General features: G+C 45.3%; 1 protein-coding gene and 1 non-coding gene across 3 annotated transcripts; both read left to right on the top strand.

Annotated features, from left to right (window-relative positions):
- The first annotated feature begins 356 nt into the window (after positions 1-356).
- On the top strand, positions 357-492 carry LOC132251281 (U4 spliceosomal RNA). The gene has a single exon (XR_009463228.1). It is a non-coding gene; the product is annotated as a U4 spliceosomal RNA (small nuclear RNA).
- Positions 493-1,338: 846 nt separating this feature from the next.
- SRSF4 (serine and arginine rich splicing factor 4) lies at positions 1,339-24,564 on the top strand. Of its 2 annotated transcripts, XM_006267154.4 has the most exons (6): positions 1,339-1,527; positions 18,869-19,011; positions 19,931-20,043; positions 22,027-22,241; positions 22,796-22,885; positions 23,076-24,564. In XM_006267154.4, exons 1-6 carry the CDS (start codon positions 1,421-1,423, stop codon positions 23,902-23,904), a joined length of 1,497 nt encoding a protein of 498 aa, XP_006267216.1. In that variant the 5' UTR covers positions 1,339-1,420; the 3' UTR covers positions 23,905-24,564. The 2 variants fall into 2 exon arrangements, with proteins under 2 accessions (XP_006267216.1, XP_019344270.1); XM_019488725.2 differs by lacking the exons at positions 1,339-1,527; positions 18,869-19,011 and adding an exon at positions 19,376-19,580.
- The last annotated feature ends 769 nt before the right edge of the window (positions 24,565-25,333 follow it).

Below are 25,333 nucleotides of genomic sequence, written 5' to 3'. Positions count from 1 at the left end.
GCCGGGTTGGGATACGTTTGACATCCGTGCAATAAACCATTAAAGTTTAAGCTTCTCTCTCTCTCGTCTCGCATGCCTCAAGGGCCTATAACTGCTTTAACTACATCTCCTCCTATTTTGGGCAATCTCCTTGCACCTGGTTGTATCTTCGCCGATCCCTTCCAGATCAGTTTTTATGTTATCTTCCCATCATTGCCTTGGTCTACCTCAAGGTCTGATACCATCCACTTCATCTTCCACAATTAGCCTCACATGCCTTCTCTCGTTGGGTCTCCGGATGTGCCCTGCCCCTTTCATTCTCTGCACTCTTCCCTCGATCAAGACATCAGGTTAATTCATCGTGTCAAATTCAGATAGAATTTGCGCAGTGGCAGTATCGTAGCCAATGAGGTTAATCCGAGGCGCGATTATTGCTAATTCAGATAGATTTGGTGAATCATCCACCACAGTTTTCTGAATAGAGTATCGGCTGAATGGAGATTTATTTACAAATGTCTCTTCCAGTCACTCCGCCGGCTGAAGAAATTACCCAGAACCGGCTCAAATTAATGGATGTTTTCCCGTTGGTCTGAACGGACTTTGGATCAGTGCTTCTATCACATCTACCGGATAGTTATTGCAGGTGGAGGCCCCAAAATAGATCCCATCATTGCCCACCAGCTCCAAAATCCTCCACCCAGTTTTCAGTATCATCTTCAGGTGGTAACTGGTCGGCAGAAACTTTACTCCGCAGCATTTCCAGTTTGATCAGGGCCAGGACTTAGGACTTCAGCGCTCCAGACCGAGCTGGAATTCCCCGGGGGCTGCAAAGCTTTCCTTCCCGTCCGCGTTGCTGCGGGTGGAAATATCCAGCGCGTCTCAAGCCCAGGCCCGCGGGCCAACAAGCTGCATCACCCCTAATGAACTCAGCGGGGAGCGAGGAAGGCAAACAGCCTGCGTCTGGAACAGGGGATGTCTGTTTTGAGGCCAACGGCGGCGCATGGGCGGGACCGAGTGATGAGACCACTACAGTGGGTGACATCAGTGCACCACTTGGTGACATCACAACCTTCCACTGGGGCAGCCAATGGTGACCTCACCTCCCACCTCACCCCCCGGACATTGTGGGCCCCTCTCCACAAGGCTCACTGGGCACCGCGGGGAATTCTGGGTAGCAGGCGGCCATGAAACCTCCCCCTCCCTCCGCCATGCCCCAGCCACGCGACCCCATTGGCCACCTCCCCCGCGACGTCGCTGCGCCACAAGAGGGCACGACCCAGCCCCAGCGCCGCGGCCCTTTTAAGGGTTCGGGGGGCGGGGCCTGGCGTGACGGCGCCCCAAGTCTCCCCGCGCGGCGGTGACGCGGCCCCGGCGCCCCGCCCCTCGCGTGCGTGCTCCGCCGCCGGCCGCAGGCCCCGTCAGCCGCCGCCGCGCCGGGGAGATGCCGCGGGTCTACATCGGGCGCCTCAGCTACCAGGCGCGGGAGCGCGACGTGGAGCGGTTCTTCAAGGGCTACGGCAAGATCCTGGAGGTCGACCTCAAGAACGGGTGAGCCCCCCCCACCCGTCTCCTCCCGGCCGGCCGCCATTGCGCAGGCGCGGCGGGGCGGAGGGGAGGGGCTGGCACGTGGGCTGGGCGCTGCCCTTGCCTCGAGGCCCCGCGGGGCGACCCGCCTTGGTAGCACCCGGCAGTGGGGAGACAGGTTTAGGTCTCCTTCCCTGCCCTGCATCCTAATAGCCGGGCAGCGAGGGCGCAGGTCGTAGCCGAGGCATCGGCACTCGGACGGCTGCGTCGGATCTGCTCCAGGCTCCAAATGCTTCAGCGCCGAGGCGCTTCCCTCGGAAGGAGTTTGGGGGAAGTTGGGAGTAACCGCGAAGGGGCATAGGACAGCAGGAGGGAAGTTGTCGGTAGCTGGAGGATTGGCCACCTCTGTCGCTAAGGAAGTCTCTTCGACTGCAGGGTTCCCTCGCTTTATGGTGCATGTGTCTTCGTTGGTGACACGTAGGAGGGACACGTGGGTGCACGTGCGCCCCCTGAGATCGGCGGTGCGCCGCTGCAAAAAGCACCAACGACTCAATGTGGGGGGTTGCTGCTCGCCACCCTCGTTGTCAACACTGCCGGCGGTCCCTGCGGAAGCTCCCTGCTTGCCGCCAACACGGCCGCCGCCGCGTGCAGGCAGTCGCTGTGCTCCCCCGGCCTCCCGGGGCATGCAGCGCTTGTGCATGCATTCCTGGAAAACAGCATGTAACTCAAATTTGCATAAAAAGAGCGTGTTACAGTGTAATAAATCGGGATATGTTCCAAGACCTCTGCTGTGCTGACCCCCAGACCCATTTTTACCACTTTAACAAGACCATTTTGGGACTCGCCATCAGAGGCAGTACACACAAGCACAGGGCACTATCATCATGGGGGTGGCAACTACAGAAACGTGTCGCACACAAGGAGCGAGAAGCACAGATCCACAAGAGAAACTATATTTTGGTGCGCGTCACTCCCACAATGCACTGCACAAAGGAGCTGACTGCAGGCTTCCACCACACCAATTGCATAAGAGTGAATTTTCCTGGTGTATAACGAATTTTTGGTATAAAAAGGCTCATCGCATAAGAGCTAATTCGCACATGCAAAACCCACATAAAGCGAGGGGAAACCTGTAGTTGAATGGATTCAGCTTTAGGGCTTTTTCTAAGGTTAACTGAACTTTTTTTTCTTTAAAAGTTTCCTTTAACTTCAGTGTCTATCACAAAGTAACTTTCAGCAGGCAGCTGTTGATGTTGGATTTGAAACTGCAGCTTGGCAAAAATCTACTTGAAAAATAACATTTTCTGTCTTTTTCCCTGAGATAATCTTTCATGGTGCTTTTGTCAGGAACTTAATGGTTTCCGTTATTTGCCTTTTGATCCTTTCTATATAGCTTATTTTTAGCGGTGCTCAGCAAACAATTAAAAATTACTGAGCGCTGTTTGTGACTTATGAGATTCTTACGGTTTTCTTCCAGAAAGTTGTGGGTTATTTTGAGTACTCAACTTTCAGGAGTCTACCTGTCCGGTATTTTAGCAGCTGTTGGTGAAGCTAAATTGAAAGGCATGGGCAGAAAATGAAACTGGAAAACTATGTGCCAGAGTTCAGATAACTTAGTTGGATGGTGATCCCGACTAATTATACGTAAGGCTTCTAATTCAAGAAATTAAAACAGTGTTTACCTTTTGGAGGTAGAAATCTGGTATGTATAGAAGTTTCCAGCTCGCAACTTTGTTTTTAAGCTTCAATAGTCATCTTGCTGTTACTCAGAGTTGTACTGATAGCTAAGCCCTGCACATCAGACACATACCAGTTAGTTAGTTGTAAAATTGGACTTCAGCTAAGATCAAGGTCAGGTACAGCTATTACACCTTTACCGGTATAAGTGATCATTAACGGTGCACCAATATATCAGATTGGCCCTGATAAAAGGAAAATTGACATTATTGGCAATCAGCCTTTTTTGGCCAGCGCAGCCAGTAGTGTCACTGATAAATATTGTGTGCACATGGCCAGGAGTGCAGCCTGGCAGCTTGAGAGCAGCATCTGGCTAGTAAGTCTGTGGGGTGGGGGGAAGGGGCAGATAGAGACCCCTGTGGTGAGGGAGGGAGTGGGACTAGGGCTTGGGGGACTGCCCAGCTAGGGCAGGACATGGGATGGAGCTATGGGTAGCTTGTCTGGGTGGGGGGGCAGCTCTGTGTGCACATGCCCCCCTAGACTTGTGTGTGGGGTGAAGACAGGCTGCCTGCTGCAGATTTGGGGCCAGGGGCTGCACTAATTTCATCCTGGGGGCTGAGCCAGGGCTGCACTCTGGGTGGGGGGGCAGTGGTAGCATTGGGAAGGGGGCTATGGGGTGGCTATGGTGAATTTTGGGGTGACTAGCCCTCCCCCATGGCCTCCCCTATCAGCACTGCTGCTGCCACCCACCCCAAGTGCAGCCTCAGGTCAGCCCAGTGCCCCTTCCTTCGCACCCCCATCCCCGGGTTGGGAAGAGGCTGGCACAGCACCTGGCCCTGAGCCTACAGTGTGCAGCCCACCCTTGCCCCTCACACAAATCCAGGGAGCACATGCCCCCTATGCCTCCCCTTGGGGTGCATGCAGTAATGGGGGCAATGTCCCCATGTTCCATCCCACACCCTGCCCTTGCTGGGCAGTGCCTGCGTCTGCCCCAGCCCCACTCCCTCCCTCACCACAGGGGCTTGATCTGCACCTACACACCCCCCTCCCCGATTTACCTGCCAGACACTGCTCTCCAAGCTGCCAGGCTGCGTATCGGCATTGGCCAATTTGACTGGTTAATTGGCCGTCGGTATCAGACAAAAAAATCTTTATCTTGCACCCGTAGTGATCAGAAACCGGTCTACGCCTGTAGCAGAACAGAAGTTCAGAACACAGACTGGTTTAAAAATGGCAGAACCCAATCTAAGATTCCTCCCCAAACCGAAAGGTGAATGTTTGATCTGTTCACTGCCGATCTAACTACGCTGCTTACAGAAAATCGCGTAACTTAGATCGATTCCACCTCAGCCTTTTTGAGTGTCTGTACTTCGCCCAAGTGTAGTAGGCCTTTCGGCTCAGATCAAGCGTAGTTTCTGCTCTTGTAAAACATGCACACAGTTAACGTTCTAAGAGCCAGAAACTTTCCTTTAAAAGGGCGCGGATTTGAATTTGTCAGTTAATTACTCAGAAGCTGTTGTTTTGTTTTGTTTTTTTCACCTGTCCTCCATGTGACAACCTCACAAGTATTTATGGTTTTGTCATCACAAAACTCCAGTAAGGTAAGGAAGCTTTGTACCTGTACAGATGGGTTGCTGGGCATAAAGATCAGAGGTTTCAGATTTCAGCATCAAGAACTAGGTCTCATGTATTTTCAACTGAATGAGTGGTTTGACTTTCAGAGATGGTCGGTACCCATTGGCTTCAGTGACAGCTGCTTGCATGGAAAGCACCTTTGAAAATCGTATCTGTTGTAAACGTTATTGAGTGTTGCCTAGTGTATCCATGTGGTCAGGGCTGTCCAACTGGCAGCCCACAGGATGCACGTAGCCTGCAAGGGGTTCAGCTATAGCCCATAGGCTCCCACCCAGCCACCGGTCCCCCCACAGCCCCTGGAGCAGCAGCAGCCAGGATACTGGGCTTCCCCTCTCTCCCTCTGGCTTTCCCTGTCTGCCAGCACCCCAGGAAGTGGGATGGCACCAGGGGAGCTTGTGGCATGGTGCAGTGGTGGAGCCCTTGGCCAGGGAACTGAGGTGGGAGCTGCCAGCATGCTTGGTATGGGAAGGTCTGCTTGTTTGCTCAGTGCAGGGGGGAGCAAGGGAACCAGCTGCCAGCTCTGTGCAGCCGGAAGGGCCACCTGAGGGCCCATGGTTCATACTAGTGTGGCCCCCAGGGTGTACAACCCCTGCTGGGGCAGCTTCCACAACATGCAGGCTCCCAGCTGCTTAAAAGTTGGACAGCCCTGATTTTAGGTGACTTGGAAGTAACTTTTTCTTTTTTTTTAAGAAAACATTCTGCTTCTTCCTTTATTTTCTGCTTCATTAATGTGGACATATAGAATGTGACTTATTTTTTACCCTAAATACAATAGGTGTTCAGTTTATTCCTTCCTGGTTTTGTTGGAAGACTCAGAGATGCTTGTTTTGAACTCCAGACCTTTCACTGAAGGAACAAGGGTTATGGGCTTTCTTTTTTCCTGAATAGTAACTAGTTACTGAAGTTGAATACATGTTAAGTTTTCAAGAATCTGAAAATCCCTTCCCTGGATAACAGCCCAACTATCACTCTCGTGGCTCTCATGATATTTTATTAGTTTTGAATTGGCTGTCCTGCTCAGACATGCCCTCTGTTTCTCACCTTAAAAGCAAGCAGGAACAGTCTGGTAGGCAACCCATTTTTTGGGATGCCTTTCTCCATCATAAAGCTAAAAACAGGTCTTTCCTGCCTATTGTGCCCCATCTTTCCCTATTTGGCAAGGTGCAGTTAGTTAAGAGACTGTCTCTAGCTGTGTGGTGATGTTTTTAAAGAACCTGTAGTCCAATGTTCTATTCCTAAGTAAAATCTTTGACATTTGGTGGTGCTAATCTGTTCATAAAAACTTCAGTTTTTCCTGGTGGAACATCCAGGTAAGAGTTAGAAGTCTCTAGAACAGGTGCCAGTTTTGAAAACCTGGTTAAATTTAGTGGTTCTGGAAATATATATAAAAGCTTCTCTTAAAGGACCAGAAAACAGTGTGGGTGTCAGTGGAGCTTTTCCTCTTCAGGTGTGAGGCAAGTTGTTGCTGTTCCCATTCATACTTGCCTTTTCTACATCAGCAGCTAGTGAGAAGGCTGGTGAGAGCCAATTTTTTTTTTTATTTTTTTTCATCATTAACTTTAGCCTGGTGAGGAACTGGATTGCAACTCCCTATGCCACACACCCAACCATATCAAGCATTGACTGTAAACAGGCACTTGTATGTGAACCAGCAGTCTAAAAGTAAAATGCTCTGAATCTTGTATCAATTCTGAGATCCACCTAGTCACTTCAGGTACCTTTTGGGGAAATTAGAAGTACAGTGTTTAGGAAAAACAGCCACATTGCATGGAGAGTCCAAACTCTGAGAGTGTATGATATTCTGTAGCACCAATTTGGAAAGCTTTTACTGCCTTATGATCACTTTAAAAAGTAATGACGTCAGCGGTTAGTTTGTATTCATGAAGTATTTATTGCTCTTGTGACCTGGAGAAGAAGTGGGAGGCTTTGGCTTAGACAGGAGTTAGGCTATATAGGAGCTACAAAATGATGGTTGAATTCTGTGTGTGTTTATACATGCATAAGTACAGATATCTTTGATATGTGTCACAGTTGTACATGCCCTACAATATGTGGACACCATGAATAACTTAGTTATTGGGATTTGTTGTGGTTCCTACTTCCTCATTTTGTTTAGGATGTTGGCACAAAGTATCTTCAGAGCTCACTACTTGGAGGAGCCATTATAAACATGTGTCCTTATCAGCAGTTCTCCTTCCTGTTCCTTTCCAGTTTGCATTTTGTCTCAGTTAGGCTATCAACATCTGGCAGAAATCCTATTTTTGCAGTATGCGCTGAACAGGAGTAACCCTTGGTCCTGAACGGGGCCTCTGCATGTTATCTATATATGAATATCTGGGTACCTAACAAAATAAGCCTAGTTAAGGTAATATCAGAAGTGTCATGTACTGGTTGTCTTTTGAATGCGCACACAGTTTGCATCAGTAAAGTGTTAGTGATGCTGTCAAACATTTAATATTAAAACATCTTTTTTACCAGTGCAGCGTTCCACTTCTCTGCATCACCAGTCGTGCTTGGTGCCATCAATAGTAGCTGTGTTTAAAAGGGATGGAAGACTACAGTTTCTGTACCTTGATGACTGACTTCAAAGAGAAATCTCAGCCTTGTGTGCAGAGCTCCATCTATCATGGTCTTCATCTCATCAGTCCCTAAGTCTAGAAGTCTCAAAAAAAGTCCATTTTGACCCCGATATACTGGATACAATTCATAGGGGGCATTTTGGACTCCAAGATTAGCATATTAGCCTCAGGACAACTTTAATGTCCACCCTCAGCCAGCAGCTTCGCATAAATGTTAAAACACCAGTAAGAACTCTGCTGGGTCACGGGTCCTCCTGCTTGTTCATTGTGAAGTTAGCCAAGGTATACGCACACTACTTAGTTTCATAGTTGGTAGGGTTGGAAGGGACCTGAGCAGATCATCAAGTCTGACCCCTGTCATGGCAGGAAAAAGTACTGGGGTCAAACGACCCCAGCAAGGTGTTCATCTAACCTCCACTTAAAGACCCCCAGGGGAGGAGCCAGCACCACTTCACTTGGAAGTTGGTTCCAGGTCCTAGCTGCCCTGACAGTGAAGTAGCACCTCCTGATGTCTAGTCTGAATCTACCCTCTGCCAGCTTGTGACCGTTATTTCTTGTCACTCCTGGTACTGCTCGGGGGAACAGGGACTCCCCCAATACCTGCTGGTCCCCTCTGATTAGTTTGTAACAGGCCACTAGGTCCCCTCTCAGCCTTCTCTTATGGAGGCTGAACGGGTTCAGTTCCCTTAGCCTCTCCTCGTAGGGCTTGCCCTGCTGCCCTCTGATCATGCGGATGGCCCTCCTCTGAACCCTCTCAATACTGTCCACATCCCTCCTGAAGTGCGGCGCCCAGAACTGGACACAGAACTCCAACTGCGGCCTGACCAGTGCCGCACAGAGGGAGAGGATCACCTCCTTGGACCTGCTCGAGATGCATCTGTGGATGCCTGACAAGGTGTGGTTGGCCTTCCTGACTGCATCCCCACACTGTCGGCCCATGTTCATTTTGGCATCAATACTGACTCCAAGATCCTTTTCTGCCTCTGCACTGACAAGAAGGGAGTCCCCCAGCCTGTAGGTCTGCTGCTGGTTCTTCCTCCCCCAGGTGCAGCACCTTGCACTTGTCAGTCTTGAAACCCATCCTGTTCTCATCTGCCCACCCCTGTAACCTGTCTAGGTCCGATTGCAGCCTATTCCTCCCTTCTAGCCTGCCCACTTCCCCCCACATCTTAGTGTCATCAGCAAATTTGAATAGGGTGCTTTTTACCCCCTTGTCCAGGTCACTGATGAAGATGTTGAACAGCATGGGTCCAAGGACCGAGCCCTGGGGAACCCCACTGCCCACATCCCTCCAGGTCGAAAATGACCCATCCACCACCACTCTCTGGGTGTGGCCCTCCAGCCAGTTAGCGACCCATTTGACTGTGTAGGTGTCGACGCCACAGTTCCCTAGTTTATTAATGAGAATGGGGTGAGAGACAGTGTCGAAGGCCTTCCTGAAGTCCAGAAAGACTACGTCCACTGCTACCCCTGCGTCTAAGGATTTTGTGACCTGGTCATAGAAGGCCACCAGGTTGGTCTGACAGGACCTGCCTGTAATGAACCCGTGTTGGTTGCCCCTAAGCATAACCTGCCCTGCTGCCCCTCGTGAACATGCGCCAGGATAATTCTCTCAAAAAGGTTACCCAAGATCAAGGTAAGACTAACTGGCCTATAGTTTCCTGAGTCCTCCTTCCTCCCTTTTTGGAAAATGGGAACCACATTGGCCCTTTTCCAGTCCTCTGGCACCACACCAGAGCACCATGAGTGCTCATAAAGCTGTGCCAGGGTCCCGCAATGACCTTTGCTTATTCCCTCAGCACTCTGGGGTGGAGATCGTCAGGACCAGCTGATTTAAATACGTCCAGCTCCACCAGAAGTTCCCTGACTAGATCCTCACTGATCTTAGGCCTGGGTGTGCCTCCCCCGGGGCCTGAGGGGGTCCCGGCGGACAGGCTGGTCTGGTCCCTGCTCAGGAAAATGGAGGCAAAGAAATTGTTAAATAGGTTAGCCTTGTCGTCTGGTGTGACAACCAGATTTCCTAGCATCTTGCAGAGGCCCCACGTTACCTGGTACCTTCTTTTTGCCCCCTATGTATTTAAAAAAGGACTTGTTGTCCTTGATCCAGGTAGCTAGTCCCAGTCCCATCTCCGCCTTGGCCTTCCTGACCACCCCCTGCAGCCGCCCCCGAGCAACCGAGGTATAGTCCTCCCTGGTGATGGCCCTTCCCTTCCATTGGGTGTACGCCTCCCTCTTAGCCTGCATGGCTGATAAAATCCACTTATGTACTGAGTGTGCACAGTTTGGTCATGTTCTGTTAATTAAACAAGATGGTCTGTTCTTGTTAAACAGGAAGACCAACAAGTTGTGCAGAGATGTTCCTTTCTCACCGTACCTTCCAACCAAGCCAGTAACAAATATATTACTTTTGGGGCCCGGAGAAGGTGCTTAGACCACTTTTAAGGAGGAGACAAACAGACTTGTAGGGAAACTTTTCTCCACAAAAACAGAACTTGGTGAAGTTAACGAACTATTCCAGTCCATTCAGTTCATGACTGATGCACAATTGTCATGATTGAGCTTCTCCTGTATATATGTAGAACATCTCCATTGTGCCAAGATGCAGTTAGTTATGAAACTGCTATGTTCAACATTGGATGTTTCTTGCAGCAATTAAATTTCCAGGTCTGCAGACAACTCTGGAAGACAGTTTGGGTCATCTTCACTGGAGTATAGAGACAAGTGACCCTTTAGTAACTACATTAGTTTCCAAAAAATAGCATTATCCATCGATGAACCTGTTTGTAAAAATAGGAAAAAGACAAGTCAGTTTTTTTGTCCCGTTCAGAACTAGAGCCCTGAATCACTTTCACATTTATTCATGCAACAGTTTTGCTGCTCCCAAAGATAGTTAAAAAGATCAGATAAGCCAAGGTCACCCTGATGATCTGCAGGCCACAGCAGTTCTGTTAGCTAGAGCTGATGCGATTACTGATCCATCCTACAAAACTGGTATCTCTAATTCCAGATGTGTTGCCTCAGACCAAGGGAACCGTTTCCTACATGAGCCCATACTTCCAAAATCTGACAACATGTGAATGTCATCTTGGTTAAAAAGTGTTTTGGGATGCAGACGTCTACTGTTTTAAGTTATCTGCTCTCACTAAAGACCTCTGGTGCTGTGTTAGTTCTAGGGATATATCTTATAGCTATTAACATTTTTCCCACCTTGCTATAAGGGCATGGTAATATTTGTCACCTCTGTCAAGAACCCTTGCAGCAGCAATTCTCAACCAGGGTAGGTGCCTCGAGAGCCTTTCAAGGGTGCCGTGAGGTAGCATGCAATGTTAGTATTAGGTGTGAAACACGATTCACAAAAGAAACCCAGAGATTTCAGATAGGAATTCATAGCGCCAGAAACGTTCTAATCTGTTGTGGTCTTAGTTCTTTGCAGCAGAAAAACTGATCTAGATTTTTCCATAGTCAAAAAATTAGTGAAAACTAAGAGGTGGCATTTTCCACAGGGTGCCTTGAGTCCAAAAATTTTGAGAACCATTGACTTAGGGTTCTTATTAAAGTTTTTCTACCAGGACTGTTGCCAATACCCCGCTCCTCCTCCTCCCCCTATGTAACCTCAGTTTTGCTAGTGCACCTCAGAGATCCCCTCTTTGAGCCCTTAGGGCATCATAGTCTCTTAACAGTCACTTCAGATAGGAGGAGGGTAGGGGTATACATGTTCACAAGGAAGGCAAGTCCTGCATACAGATAAGCTGTCTTAGTGGCTACACCAAGTGTTTCTGCCAAAAGTGATTGATATGTAATTCTATGTACCTTCTTTCCCAAATTTCATGCTTGAAGAATCTAAGCTGTATGCCCTTCTTGTTTGTGTGGGGCCTTAGTTTTTTGCCTTTAGGGCTTCCCTGAGGATCCCCTTCCCCAACAGGTGAAAGGCCTTCTACCCAAAGATTTCTAAATGGATTGTGGGCTGTATCAAACTATTAGGAACTAGGGATCCTCCAGCTCTAGAGTCTGCTCCAGTAGCACGCAAGCTGTTTCCTTGGGAAACATCCCCAGGGTCATCTCCCAGCACTCCATCCATACTCTTACTAAAGCTATTCATTAGTGGGTGAGTCCAGAGCAGGTGCTACTTTTAGCAAAGCAGTTTTATATGGTGTGTTTAGATCAGTTCATTGCTCGGATCATGAAAAATAGAACAGGTACTCGGACAAGCACTTGTGCAGCAACTGGCACTTTCTTGTGTTTTGTTTGTTGCACAGCCTGCTCTCCTTCCTCTCGACTTTGAAATCCTTTGGAAAACTGGGTTCTGTGCTGGAGAAAGAACTGGGTGCTTTCTGGTTGCGCTCACTGCAGTCTCTGTCTCGTACAGGAACACGAGGGCATTGCAGCATGTGTGATCTCTTTCCCCTCTTCCTCCCCCCCCCAAAAAAAAAAAAACCCAATCCCAACAACAACAAAAAAACCGTGCTTGCCAAAGGACTCCAGTCTTGAGTACAGGCAACCCTTATGTACCAAGAATAAATTATAAATATGGACATCACCTCTTAAAACTCAAGTGTATGTCCAGTTGAGTAACATCTGTCCTAGGCTGAAGATGCACAAGGCTGTCTGTACTGCTGATCCAAGCCTGGGGAGGGATTGGAGGGGGGTGTAATTGGAGCTTTAAGGTATCATTTCCCTCCTCGAGCTGCAGCACTCATATTGGTACTTGGAGGCAAATGGTCAAGAACTGCCGAGATGTCATCAGTGCTTCGACGTTGTAATAGGAGGGCAGGATAGGAGTTGAGCCCTGCCTCTTAAAACTCTTGTTTTTTTCCCTTTCCACTTTCTGCAACATCCAGAAACTAGAACCAGTTTCAGGTTGAATCATCATACTCACGGTGGTTATGGGTATCTGCGAAGAGAATCATCCAAAGTTCTCCAGATCATATTTCTGTCATTTCACCTCTTTGAGGGAAGGAGGTGTTGCTCTGTGCTACTAGAGCTGAGCGTGCCAGAGTCTACTAGACAGTGTATGTGCTACCACAGAGCTAGGGTTATGGCACTGTTGTGACAAACTGCGGCCAACAAATTAAATGGCAAGTTTCTCGCTCCTTTTTTTGAAAGCCACCCAGAAGTTTGTAGGGAATGAAGACTCCCTTTTCTGGATTTGAACATGTACATGGATTCAGCAGTCTTCTAATGGTGTTACTTTTCTTGATCATTTAAAAAAAACCAAACAGCTGAGACCTACCACAAGACCTAGTTGCTGAGAATCATGAATTCCATTTCTGCCTGTGGGTTGCTCTTTCCTTGGCTAAGTCCCCGACTTCATACCTCATTTCCCCACTGGATAAAAGCCTGTAAGGTTGATGGCACATTTCAGATCAGTATACAGATCAAGCCCTTGACCCAAAGAGTTCCCCCACTTCTGTCAAAAATGCAAGATTAGCAGATGCCAAAGCAGTGTTATGCCAGGTTTTCTTTTATTGTTGACACTAACTTAACTTTTCACCATTTGTGCTATTTCTTTACATTTAGATCGGCTGGGACAACAATAGGTTGCCTTATGCTTTTGTTCTTCTTTGCTAGCCCTGTAGTGCACCATTAAATATTCTGTTTGTGGCATTTATTGGTTTGAGAGTTGGTAAAAAACCTTAACCTTAAATAAAAGCAACCCCCTTAAGCTTTGGCCTGAAATTGGCTATGTTGTGTAAAGGAACACAGTTCTGTTGAGCAGAACAGATTCCCAGGGTTGTCTTTAAGGGGCAGGGGGAAAACAGGATTCTGTTTAAGAAGACACTGTTACAGTAAATATCAGGTGAAGTCTTTCCTATAATCACAGCTTTTGTGTGTCCAATCCATTTTCTACCTAGCCATAAAGATATTGGAGTAGGCAATTAACCATAGTCTTTATTATCTGAAATCCTTACAAACTCTTAGGCTTTGCTGGCCAGCAGTCATCTTGAGATTTGTTTCTAAGAGGATCTGTTTAATGTTCTTGTACTAATCGGCATTTTTCACCAGTTTTCCAACGTTTTGAACATGAGGCATAAAACAGAAGTTAACAAAATGATACCACTTTCCCTTCCATCACCATGCTGGAGATTTGGAGTAAACTGCTCTTGGATGATTTGTGGTTAGTATCCAATCAAAGCTAGGAGGCTGGCAGGAAGTTAAGTGGGTGTTTTGAAACCTGTAAAATGTTTAGGCCTTAAATGTTTAGGCCCTAGTGCTTAGTGTCTGTTTTCTCCTGCAGCCTGCTTCCTGGGGTCCTAATTTTGCCTTCATCTAACATGAGAGGCATGCCTATTTTTACAGTAGCATAGATCAAATCAGCAGAGGAGCACTTCCCAGAATGAACAGGAGACAATAGTTTAACAAAGAACCTCATTTGTAGGGTGACCATATGGTAGGGACAGTCCCAGATGTCATAGGCCATCCCTGCTGGTTGGTGAATATGAAAAGAAAAGTCCCAGATTGGCGCCAACTTGCCCGTATTGCCCAGCCCAGCTCCTCCTGAACAGCAGCTAGTGGTGGGCTGGCTTGGGGGGGGGAGTCCCAAATTTCCTTAAAAATAATATGGTCACCCTACTCCTTTCCTATCTTTTGGCCACTCTATCTGGGATACCAATCACTGCTTATGATTGATAAGACTGTTACTTTTCCTTTCACTATTTTAACTGCAGTCTCAGTATCTAACTTAGCAGGGAGAGGGAGGGAGGGAGAGGGACATTTAACTCCATACAATGAAAGATAATAGGAGATGCTTCTTGAGGAAAGCAGAACAGTGTGTGCCTTTTTTCCTTTCCAGATTTTCCTGAAACTTCTTTGTTTCAGTAGAAACAGAATTTCAGTTATGGACAAATGAAGATTATAAGGGAAACTATTTTTAATGTGCTTTTGCTATCTAGGCTGTTACAATAAAGAAAAAATGTCCTTGCTAGATTGCTGCTTATAGTAGCATTGGAGTGACTTTGTGATCCACCACCCAAAGAAAGTGTGTAATTCCACAGAGGAGTGTCTTATTCCTGTATTTACCCAAATTTAAGATGACCCCTCCCCAGTAATTGGATTCTGTACATGGGAAATTATAAATTTGTTATGACTTTCAAATGTATAGAATCTAAGGACTGGAAGGTTGTCTTAAATTCCTTCCAGTCCCCTTCCCACTGCTGTGGCCTGACCTCTGCCCTTAGTCCTGTGTCCCCCTTACCACCTCCTCCCCCTGTGCATGTGCTCCCTGGTGCTTGCCCGCCTAGTGCCTATCTCCCTGCTGCTTTTTCCCCTTGGTCAATTGCCCTAGTCTGTCCACTGCCCCCCCCAGTGCATGTGCTCACACTCACACTCGCACTGTGCTGCACTTACTGTATGCTCCGACTGTGGCCCAGGGCACAGAGCACATGGTGACTCCAGCCCCAGCCTGTGGTAGGTGGCAGCTCCAACTCAGTGCCTGGGTCAGGTTCAGAGCTGCCGCTGGAGCCACAGCAGCAGCCTGCCCCAATCTAGATTCAAGGCAAAGCTTTTCCCCCCCATATTAAATGGTGGGGGGAAAGCAACTTGTCTTGGATTCCAGTAAATATGGTAGTTTGAATTCACTGAATTAACTTAAAAAATCACATGTAGAAAGTAACATCAGGGATGTCTTAACCAAAACAAATTGATTCTAGGCCTCAGACAAAAATGCTGATAATCGACCTGAATCTTCTTCCCCTGTTCAGAGCATCTGACAAAGCAGGCTGTAGTCTCTGGAATTTGAACAATTTAGTTGGCAAGGTGCCACCCTGTCCTGCCTTCTTCTGTCCCAGTGAAGGGCTTCCGGGAGCCATGGGGCAAGTTATATTCAGCACGGTACTTAGCTCAGGTGACCTTTTTTCTACTACAGTTTTGAATCTCCTTAGGCCAGTGTTTCCTACACTGTGGGGCACACCCCCTTGCAGGGGCAGGAAAGATGCCTGGGGGGGGGGGGGAGCATAACTGAGGGCAAAGCATCATATGTACAAATCGTGTAAATGCCACAGTGTCAAATCTGGTGGCTGAAGTAGAGATGTGAGAGTGGCCGATTTTACTGTGTTGGGGCATAAACCCCCGAAGTTTGGGAAACGCTGCCTTAAGCAATGCCTCCACAGAATCCTAGGGTGATCTCGGAGCCCCGGTTGGTCTGAGCAAACTGCCCCACGTCCCGGAGAAGACAGGAAGACGATACTGCAGCCAAGTGTCTTGTTCCATTCAGCATCTCATTAAAATCAAACCTTAAATCGGGAATGCACACTGGCAGCAAGTAAATATTGCAGAGTAAGTCAGTAAGCGACAAGAAATAGTAGACATATTTAGCCTTGCTTTAGACTGACACTGCTCAAGCATTTGATTCATGCTTTAGAACTGGCATAGCTCAGCTTGTTCAAGGCTATAGCACTGTCCCCATAGGAGCAGCAGGAAAACTTGGTAGCACCTTGTGTGCCATAGAAGTGAACCTTACTAGCTCTGAATATCTTGGCAAGTAGAGGGGAGTATATGCAGCCAGCTGGTATGAATCCAGTACCTCAAAGCCCTGCATAGGAAGGAGTGTGACTGACTCAGCTGCCCTTTATTATTTGGGACCTTAAACAATTTTTAAAAATCCCATTTCCCTTCATCTTTGATAAAAAGCTTCTTTAGGTGGTTCAATCGACTGGAATTGCTTAGAAATAAGGATATGTGCTCTTGCCATTTTTTCCTTTTTTGATACATGGACAGCAAAATGATGTAGCTTCACATTATCTGAAGTAAATTGCATTGACATTTTTAGTAAGTAGTTTTATGCCACATCTAAAGTAATAACAGTAGACACTTAAAAGAAGATTTACTTGCACTACCACCATATAACAGCAGGTTCAGATTGCTTTGGAGAAGGCTTTGTCAGCACTTGCGGTTTCTTGTGGTGTTAAACTATCCTTCTAAGGGATCTTAATTCATGTTGTTTAAACTTTAAGATGGGAAGTATATTTAAGGGAGGTGTGGATCAATATTACTTATTATCTCTGGGCTGTGCGTAGTATGACTTGAAAGCAATCACCTATTTTCTATAGCGTATGCTGTATACATTTTTCCCTTACCATTTTTATAAACACCTAGAAAATTCCTTCCTGCAATTGATTACTTCTATTTATATTCTCCTTTTCTGTCATTTATATACTTTTTTTTATTCTAGGGTCACTCGCATGTTATGCTGTTGATCTCCTTTTCACTTAGCCATAGAGAGCAATTATTAAAAGCCTGCTTGCCTTGGAGGGAGCAGTTGAGCAGGATTTGCCCTGCACTTGCATTGGAGCCCTTCAAAGAAAACCAGCATTTTGTAGGAGGTGGTATTTGTATATCTTTACAGGTGACTAGCTTCTCAGTAGCTGAACCTGGTGCCATGCAGTGCTGGGCTGCTGGTGCAGTCCTGTTTTTGCTGATACGTAACATGGAGTGCTTAAGTACACCTCACTAACGGTTCCTGGTGTGCTCTTTGAAAGAGGAGGCTTCTTAATCTGCTGTTCTGGCCAAATCTTGCTTAGCTTCCTAAGCCCTATCCTTAAAGCGTCAATAAAATACATTTATTGTCCTTTTTTTGTTTTAAAACCTTCCTGTGGGATTGCTGGCACATAGGAAATACTTTAATATCTAGGAGTGAAGTCATTATTACAAATACAGTATTACAAAGCATTTGAGATCTGTATAAAGATAAGGAGATAGTTGCTTTATTTTGGCAGACGAGGCATGGGGCAAGATTAGATGTGAACTATTTTGTTGGTAGATTGACTGTGAGTAAGTAATTCAGAATTCATAGCTCAAAGTCACACTTGCTTCACTATTAAAAGACTACCCACACTTGCATGAAGAAGTAGCTACAATGATTATTTATTTGCAATACCTGGATGAGAAATTTCATGTTTAAACATTTTGATTAAATATTTAAAGTTTATGTAGTAGTTTTCTTGGTGACTAGGGCATTCAAGGAGGAAGTGAAAGTATTTAAAAATGAAATGACCTAAGAGAAGAGATGAGACTTTGAATTACAGTTATACACAAATTTGAAAATCAAATGTCTGAAAACCATTTCCTCCTTTTTTACTTGCCTGCTAAGACCTGAGTTCAGGATTCTGTTTGCCCTACAGCAGCCAGAGATGTTGCAACCAGCTGAAACGGGGCTCCCTGGGGTGCTGCACAGGGCTGTGGTATCATCAGCTCTTGCAGGGGAGACTAGGACGCCTGAACTTGGGTCGTGGCAGGGTAAGTGAAGCGGGGTAAACTCTTGTTATCTGCACCCAAGTCGTCAGCAGTTTCTGATGCTGTCCCCTCTTCCACCCCTCCCCTATTCATTTGGATAATTGGGGTTTACCTGTCTAATTTTAAATTATTTGTGTATTTATAAACTCTCTGCACAGTTAGTTTTGGGATCTAGGAAGTGTGAGTTCCCAGCACTGCTGTGTGACCTTGGGCAAGTTGCCTGGAATGCCAAAAATGCCCACTCAAATGTAAGGCCTATTTCTAAAATATATGTTCTTATTGGCTTCCTCTAACTTGCATTTTCCCTATTTGTGTTTTCAGAGCAGTTAGCAAAGCAGGCACAGCATTTTTTGCTATGCAAACTACAGCCCTGGCTGCAATCTGCTCTGACCAGCAGATTGCCATGCCTGTGGAGAGCTCCGTGATCACAGTGCTATTATGCATGTATGAAGCTCTTCTGTGTGGGCATTTTGCAAGCTCTAAATCTAAAGCTGTTGACAAAGTCTTTTAATTGTGAATGTAATAGTGGTGAGTGGCCAATCCTGTAGGGACCCTGCACACAGACTTCATAGTTTCAGAGCGTGGGATTTCAGCATGACCAGTACGGATAGGATTGCATCCTCAAGTGTTATATTTTATTCAGTATTATCCAGGAAGCTCCTTAACACAAGACTATCTAGAAACTTGTTCTTTACCAATAGGACCAGGCATACATAGTCCTTTTTCTTACTCAAACACATCAGTACTGCCCACAGTGAAGAGTGAAATCAGTCACCCTTCCTGATAAACCCCTTCCCTGGCATCCATTCATATTTTGCCCTCTTTTGGCATTTTCTGAGGAAGGAACACAAGCAGCTTCCAGACACAAGGTGGAGTAATATTTCAGTGTCAAACGTGGATGTACCAAGGTATCGAGAAATTCCTTAAGCCAAGTAGAACAATGAGTAAAACGCTGATGACTAAGCCCTCTTCTACCTTGTAGACCAACAAACTGAGGAGTAGGATCCTTGGGCTGGGACCCTGACCTGAAGTCTTCAGGAATTGGCCACTGGTGGCCAACAAAGGTTTGAATGGTGGGGAAGGAAGGGAGGAGGGGAGAGAGAGAGAGAGAGAAGTATTGCTTCAAGGTAACCGAGTCCCAAGCTTCGTTGGCAGTGGAAGTTCCTACTCTGATGTGAGTTGCTGTTGATAAATAGACACCTTGGGTGGGTGTAGTTTTTTCCTGAACAGTCTCTGTCTCCTCCTAGGTATGGCTTTGTTGAGTTTGATGATCTGCGTGATGCAGATGATGCCGTTTATGAGCTAAACGGCAAAGACCTTTGTGGAGAGCGAGTAATTGTTGAACATGCCAGGGGCCCACGTCGTGACAGCAGTTATGGTTCTGGACGCAGTAAGCACTAAAATGCATTTGTATCTCAGTGACTTTTTTTTTATAAAATATTTACTTAAAAAAAAAAAGTAATTTTTTAAAAGATAATGATATGAAGTTTGACTATTTTGCTTTTGTAATTGTAAATGTAAATATTGATCTGAATATGTATCTATTTGTTAATTGTATATAAAATATTTTAATTTAATTAACTGATAAATGAATGAATGCAATTTCTTGTACCATTTATTGTTGTTGTTATTTTTATTTAAATATTTGAATGGTTTATTTGTAATGTGATTGTTTAACATAGACTTAACAAAGACCTCAATGTTTTAATTAAAAGAGTCCTTTGAGGCTAAGATGACTGCCTGTTCCATTTGCTGACCTTGGGTTACCTTTCCATGAGTGGCTCTTTGACCTTTGTGGCCCTTGGCTGACCAAAAAAGGAAGCCATGTGACGACCGCAACCTTTTCCCATTAGACCTGGGTGGTGAGGATCCCAAGGGTTAGAGACAGATGAGATTAAACTGAAATAGGTGCCTGAAAATCTTTATTCATGTCAGATATTCAGAAAACCTTTAATCAATGTAAGTAACATTAGTAAACTGGCTTTAGTGATTTGGTTTCTTGTTTCAAAATTTATTTAAACAAATTTTTAATAACTTAAATTTAATTGCATGTTAATTTTTAATTGTAACTATATGATTATACATCTTGTAATTATGTGCAAGTATTGTAGTTATATATCTTTTTTAATGTTTTATCTCTGTAATTTTATATTTTAAACAAGGAGAATGTAGTTTAGACTAGTGGGTGGGGTGAAGATTAAATGTATTTGCTGGTATATTGGGCAGAGGAGTTTTTGTCTGGGGTGTAAACTAAGCCACTCCATTTCCCTAGCTGAAGTATTGCTGTCTGCTTGTCACCTCCTATAAAGGTGGATATGGTTATAGAAGAAGTGGAAGAGATAAGTACGGTCCTCCTACCCGTACAGAGTACAGATTGATTGTGGAAAATCTGTCAAGCCGTTGCAGTTGGCAAGATCTGAAGGTATGGGACCCCTTTCTTCATCTTGGCTGAGCAAATGGTTTGGCTCTACTGGGGTTAACGAAAGCTTGTCCAGGCTGTTACCCTGACACTAACCCAGCCTTGTGTTTTAAAGGACCTCTCCATGATGAGTCTCTTAAACCTCCTGCGCTGTAAATATTTGACTACTTCAGAGATTCTCATTTTAACATGTATAATATGTGCCCATTAGAGGACAACACTTATGAAATAGTCCGTTCTTCAAAACCTGTATTTTGTACAGGATCCTGAGGTGTCATGCACTCAGTGGAAATACCTACTACATCTAAATCTGTATACATGCATGCTGTTAGTGGACCAGTTGGAGAATATTCATTTTATCATTTAATAAAGGTCAATTAACATGCCTTAAGATATATTTAGAAAAAAAGTCTCGTCTCTAAACTGCTGCAGTCAACTCTGACTGAGGAAAGATGCATCTGTGAGTTATGTTCCTATGACTTCAGTCTCTTCTACATTGGAGGAGCTAGAGCTATCTTAGCCAAAAAACTGTATTCTTACTCTTTTAACAACTCGGCCATTTTTGAAGAAACTCTGAGACGAATTCTCTTGCACGCTAAGGGAAATCATACAAAGTAACAGTTGAAAAGAAAATGCTTGGGGACAGAGAGAGCCTCTCCTTGGGGAAATGACTCTTATGGGAATGCTGAGGGTAACCCACAGAATAGGCCATGGTACATATATATGGCTGTGATTAGCATGTGCCAAGTGTCTTCTCTCTTTGTCTTTTCTCCTTTGCCCTCAGTCATATAAGTGCTCTTTATAAAGTTTCTTTGTAAGCTGCCAGTCGCCAGTCATCCCAGTTACATGAGAAACATGGGGGAGAGTATGTCTTTAATACAGCTTTAAGCATGGTTATAAAATACTTACTTTTTCATGTTGTACCTTAAGAATAACTGTTGGGAGCTTTGCCAGCGTATCAGAAGCATGGCTGAGGAGTCTTCATATAGGACTGGCTCAGAAATCTGGGTTGAGCTTTGACTCTTTCATGGGCACCCTGTAAGCCTTGAGGCAAAGGGGTCGAACAAATTACTTGACCCCTTTGCCTCAATGTCCTTGTTTTTTAAAATTAGGATAATTCTTGGAACGAGACAGTAAAGTGTAGACATAAACATCATCACGAAACTGCCTCCTGTTCCACACAAGCCTTTTTTTTTTCTCTTACAAGCCTGTCCAGAACAGATTGTGTAGTTGTAGTTCAAATGGATACTAACAACCTTTAAGCATTTTTATTGTTTTAATTTGTAAACGTTTCGGATATCTGGTATCAAATGCTTTAAACGGAGCATGCACTGGTCAATGCTGTGCTGGATTCAGCGGGGTTCTTTTTTGAGTTGCTCTTGCCGTAGGAATGAACCATAAACCTCTCATTTGTACATACAGCCCCTATTGCAGCCTAAGTTAGTACTGCATGAAAGTTTCCCCTGTCGGCCAGCTTGCTTTGGGCAGAGTAATATCTCTTCCTGATAACCAGCTGCATGAGTCACAAAACCAAATACTGTGTTGAGCAGCTGAAGCTGAGAGGCCAGGGGGTGAATGAGTTGAGAGACTGAGTTTACCACAGGTGAGCAGGTACACTGTCTAAGCAGTAGCTGAAGAAAAGTTGGTGCTGTCATTGCCTGTATGATCCTTGTTTTGTTACAGACCTCTAAGCCAGTCACCTTTCACTAGTTCTAGCACTAAAATTACACAGCAATTGTTAGCTTGCTCAGGAACTTCAGTATGAGCCTGCCAGTCAGCACTCTATGGATAAAACTTCCAGTGTGACTTGAACCTTTAATTAAAACTAAGATGGTGTGGATGTGAATTATTCTTCTTCTTTTTTCTCTTACTTCAAATGAACAAATGTTTCTGCACTTAAGAGTGGGCAGGCAGAATAAACAATCAGCTTAAATCTGTGAATTCTTAGACATTGTTTTTTTTCTTTCCTTTGTCCTCTCCTCCTAGGATTATATGCGTCAGGCAGGTGAAGTGACATATGCAGACGCACATAAAGGCAGAAAAAATGAAGGTGTGATTGAGTTCAAATCCTATTCTGATATGAAAAGAGCCCTTGAAAAGCTGGATGGGACAGAAGTAAATGGCAGAAAGATTAGGTTAGTAGAAGACAGACCTGGGTCAAGACGGCGCCGCTCCTATTCCAGAAGTCGAAGCCATTCGAGGTACGTTTGTTCATAATACAGCTGAGGCTCTGTGTTCTAATCTAATTGCAGTCAGATGTGGGGATATGTCTAATTCTAGCCCACCTATCCTGAGAGGCCCACAATACACAGATTTTACTGGTCATCAGTCCCATAGCATCTCTTGTTGAAGGAAGGGAGGCATCTTGTCCTGGCTAAGCTGTCTTGGGTAACAGTATTCACTCCATCCAGAATTTCTCCATGTTCATTTGGAGAGTCATTTTCTCTTCCCGTTCCTAAAGACATGCTTCTCAGAATGACAGCCTGTTCATCCTCAGAGATGTAACATTTCCTACAGGTGGGAATGAATGTATTTATGTATTTAGTGTTATGAAGATGGGCACTTTAGGAATGTCAACAACTTTTATTCTGTAAAGCATTCTGCTAGCTTTCTGAAATATGGAGTAGAAATGGCTGAAAACATTGCAACCACTGTTTCTTTAAGGCTGGGGCTTCTTACTCACCCCAAATCAAAGAGGCTTCTCCTTTTGTGGTTTTGTAGTGACCCAATGTTAACCCATTTCCTTTTGTTTCAGGTCTCGCTCTCGAAGCAGACGCTCTCGTAAGAGCAGGAGCCGCAGCGTCAGTAGCAAAAGCAGTCGCTCCAAGAGTAGATCAAGATCCAGGTACATTATCACCTTCGTTGTGGGTGAAAGTGGGGCACTTGTTTAAATATAAGAGGCACTGACCTAGCTCTGCAGCATTGGCGCTCCTTTCTCACACTTATTTTTTATCTGCATACTACAATTCAAGGCAAACCAGCCTTAAACCACATAGAAAAGACTAATGTGTGGCCATCCATTTGTGCTTTTACAGGTCTGTGTCCCGTTCCAGAAGCAAGAGCCGTAGTCGAAGCAAGAGCCGTAGCAGAGGTCAAAAGGACAAAAGCAGGAGTCCAAGCAAAGATGATAAAAGTAGGAGCCGCAGCCGGAGCGCAGAGAAAACCCGGAATAAAAGTAAAGACAAAGCAGAGAGTGCTGTTCACAACAACGATGAGAAAGCAAAGAGCAGGAGCCCCAGCAAGGAAAAGAGTAAGAGCAAAAGTAGGAGCAGGAGTGGGAGCAAAGAGAGAACAGAGGAAGAGGAGAGGACAAGCATGAGGAAGAGTAGGAGTAAGGAGAAGAGTAGGAGTAAAGAGAGGGAGAAGAGCATCAGTAAGGCTAGAAGCAGGAGCAAAAGCAAGAGCAGAGATGAGAGCAGGAGCAGGAGTCGTAGCAGGAGTAAGGACAAGAGGAAAGGAAGGAAGAGGAGCAGAGACGACAGCAGGAGTAGAAGCAGGAGCCGCAGCAAAAGCGAGAGGAGCAAAAGGCACAGCAAGCGAGACAGCAAATCTAGTAGCAAGAAGAAAAAGAAGGAAGACCACGAGCGGTCCAGGTCTAGATCCAGATCAGAGTCCAAGGACAAGGAGCATCTAAAACCAGAATCTGACAAAAAGGAGGTAAAAAGCGAGAGTGAGGACATGCACGCAAGTCGTGAATCTCGGTCCAGGTCTCGGTCAAATTCTAAGTCTAAACTAAATGTCAAATCAGAATCTCGCTCCAGATCAAAATCTATTTCTAAAACCAGGTCCCGGTCCAAGTCTAGATCTAGGTCTCCCTCTAGATCACCCTCCCGATCTAGATCAAGATCTCGCTCAAGGTCCTAAGTTTGCTGCAACCACACCTGGAACTATATGAGACGTCTTTTGTACATGTTTGGTAGTTGTAGCACAAGTGATTGAAGTAGAACACATGTCAATGCTGTACATTTTTAACTATCCTAATGGTGTGTCTATAATTGTTTAATACAGTGCTCCCTCTCTGTAATGCTTTCTGATGCAAGGCTAAGCAGCTCATTTGCTATCCTGTAGAAAGATTCCCCCTTTATAACACCATTCTTCCTAGACCACCAAAATTGCCTTGTTTTCCAAGAACAGCCTTACAGAGAAGCTGCACTGTACTTCAATTGGTTGATGAGGTTGGAATGATGACTGATAGGTAGGTATGGTGACTTCAGCAATCTTTGCCCTTGATTTGGTGCCCTTTGATGTTTGCCATTTAGTGAAAGTGCTAAGTCTTAAGTTTCATACTACTTTTTGTTTCATATTTTTTGGACTTACAGAGGTGTGAATAGCACAGTCAGGAAAATAGATACCTTCAGTAATCCATGGGGGTGGGGAAAAGTAGAGTTCCATATTCTGGTATTGTGACAATATCCTTGTTTTATATTAAATTTTTTTTATTTTATTTTTTCCCCCCCGTCTTGCAAAGTAAAGTGATCCCTGTTTCCATAAAATTTGAATAAAGACTATTTTTGCTTGACAACATTTGATGATGGTTTATATGCAGTCATGCTGTGTTTAGTTATTTCTTCTACTGATTGTATATTTCTTTGAACTAAGAGTTGAGGCTGTCGAGATGTTATACTGTAGGGTTGGGGGCCTCGCCTTCTGGATGTTCTACTTGAGTGTGCCATCTGGGGGAATAGTCAGGGATTGTTGCTATCCTCTATCTCAGATGTTCTGCCCTCACCCACCAGGTCTTGATGATGCTTCAAATCTAGTTGGGAGTTGGGGTTAGAAAGGCCAACAATCTCTCTGAGCCCTTCCGGGAGCTCTTGTGGGGTTTCTCCTCCCCTTACACTCCACCCTTTCCATACCATGCAAGATGGTAAGTGTCTTTGACCTAGGTTTTTCACTGAACCATCGCAATCCCAGCAGGTCTTCGCTAGCCAGAGGAAGGACAATGGTTATATCCCAAAAGAATTCAAGTTTATTCAGGTACCACTAGGCTACCAGCTTAGATTAATTCACACACAGTAAGATTGACCCACTCTCTCACTATATCAGCTCATTAACGAGTTTCTTAATTTGCAATGCGAACTGACTAATCCATGGTTTCTAGTGCCCACATCCTAGATCAGTTTATATGGAGTCAAATAAAAGTCTCTTAATAACGCAAGTCAGGTTACCTCTGCTCATAGGGCACTCTCTCTCCAAACCAGTCCATATACAGCTCATCAGCTAATCGCCTACATAACACTTCCTGGGGTCAAATCAGTTGTTTATTTTGAATAAATATAACAGGCACCCTTGC

The sequence above is a fragment of the Alligator mississippiensis genome, chromosome 6 (genome assembly GCF_030867095.1).
Source record: "Alligator mississippiensis isolate rAllMis1 chromosome 6, rAllMis1, whole genome shotgun sequence".
Taxonomy (NCBI): Eukaryota; Metazoa; Chordata; order Crocodylia; family Alligatoridae; genus Alligator; species Alligator mississippiensis.
The sequence above is the reverse complement of the archived record's forward strand: the minus strand, read 5'-3'. Positions and strand labels throughout refer to the sequence as shown.